Here is an 878-nt window from a genome sequence, read left to right as displayed (position 1 = left end):
GGGCAGGACATTGTGCTGCCTGCTTTGCCCCTGCTCAGCCCCTGACTGCCACTCTCTGTGAGTTCGGGGTTCTGTGTCCCCATGATGGGAATTTTTTGGCTGCCACTCTGTGCTGCCCATCCTGGGGCTATATGGGGGTTAAACATGGGGGTAAGAGGACAATCCATGTGTCCGTCCCTGCCCAGGGCTGTGAGGGGTGAGAAGACAGTCCGTGGGTCCCTCCCTGCCCAAGGCTGTGAGAGGACAATCCGTGTATCCATCTCTGCCCAGGGCTGTGGGGCTGGACAGAATCCCAGACTCATGCAGGCTGGAGAAGCCCTCCAGGCCATGCCCTACCACTCCTGTCCCTGCCAGGGGGTCCCACGCTGTGTCTGTGCTCCAGGAGCTCCAGGATGCTGCAGGTGCCACTGCCACTGGAGCGGGACGGGACACTGTTCCGGCTGCGCTTCACCTCGCTGGCCGTGGGCACTGTGCTCTGCCCCCTCTTCGGCTTCCTCTTCTGCGTCACCTGGTCACTGCTCTTCCACTTCCGAGAGACCACCGCCACGCACTGCGGGGTGAGCCCCAGACCCCTGGACGGGGCAGCCAGGGGTGTGGGTCAGGGCACCTCTGCCTGCCTCCCTCTCCATCCCTCTCTCCTCCTAGGCTCCTCCCTCCTGCCTCTCCTCCTGAGCTCCTGTCTCCTCTCTCTTCACCTGAGCTCCCCTTTCTCTCTCCCTTCTTCCTGGACTCTCACTCTCTTCCTGGGCTCCTCACACTTCTTCTCTGCTTCTGGGCTCCTCTCTCTCTTTCTGCTCCTGGGCCCCTTTCTCTTCTCCCCTTTCCTTCCTGGGCTACTCTCTCTCCTCTCACACCAGCAAGAGTACTTCAGCAGGGCC

The 878-nt window shown here is 61.8% G+C and overlaps 1 protein-coding gene across 1 annotated transcript in view; it reads left to right on the top strand.

The window, feature by feature from the left end:
* The first annotated feature begins 392 nt into the window (after positions 1 to 392).
* PGAP2 (post-GPI attachment to proteins 2) overlaps positions 393 to 878 on the top strand; it is a 5,786-nt gene continuing 5,300 nt past the window's right edge. The window contains exon 1 of the mRNA XM_009073288.1: positions 393 to 557. Coding sequence (XP_009071536.1) covers positions 393 to 557 — 165 coding nt within the window. The remainder of the gene's footprint in view (positions 558 to 878) is intronic.

This window comes from Acanthisitta chloris, unplaced genomic scaffold (assembly GCF_000695815.1).
Source record: "Acanthisitta chloris isolate BGI_N310 unplaced genomic scaffold, ASM69581v1 scaffold36124, whole genome shotgun sequence".
Taxonomy (NCBI): Eukaryota; Metazoa; Chordata; class Aves; order Passeriformes; family Acanthisittidae; genus Acanthisitta; species Acanthisitta chloris.
Note: the sequence above shows the minus strand (reverse complement) of the source record. Positions and strands in the feature narration are given on the sequence as shown.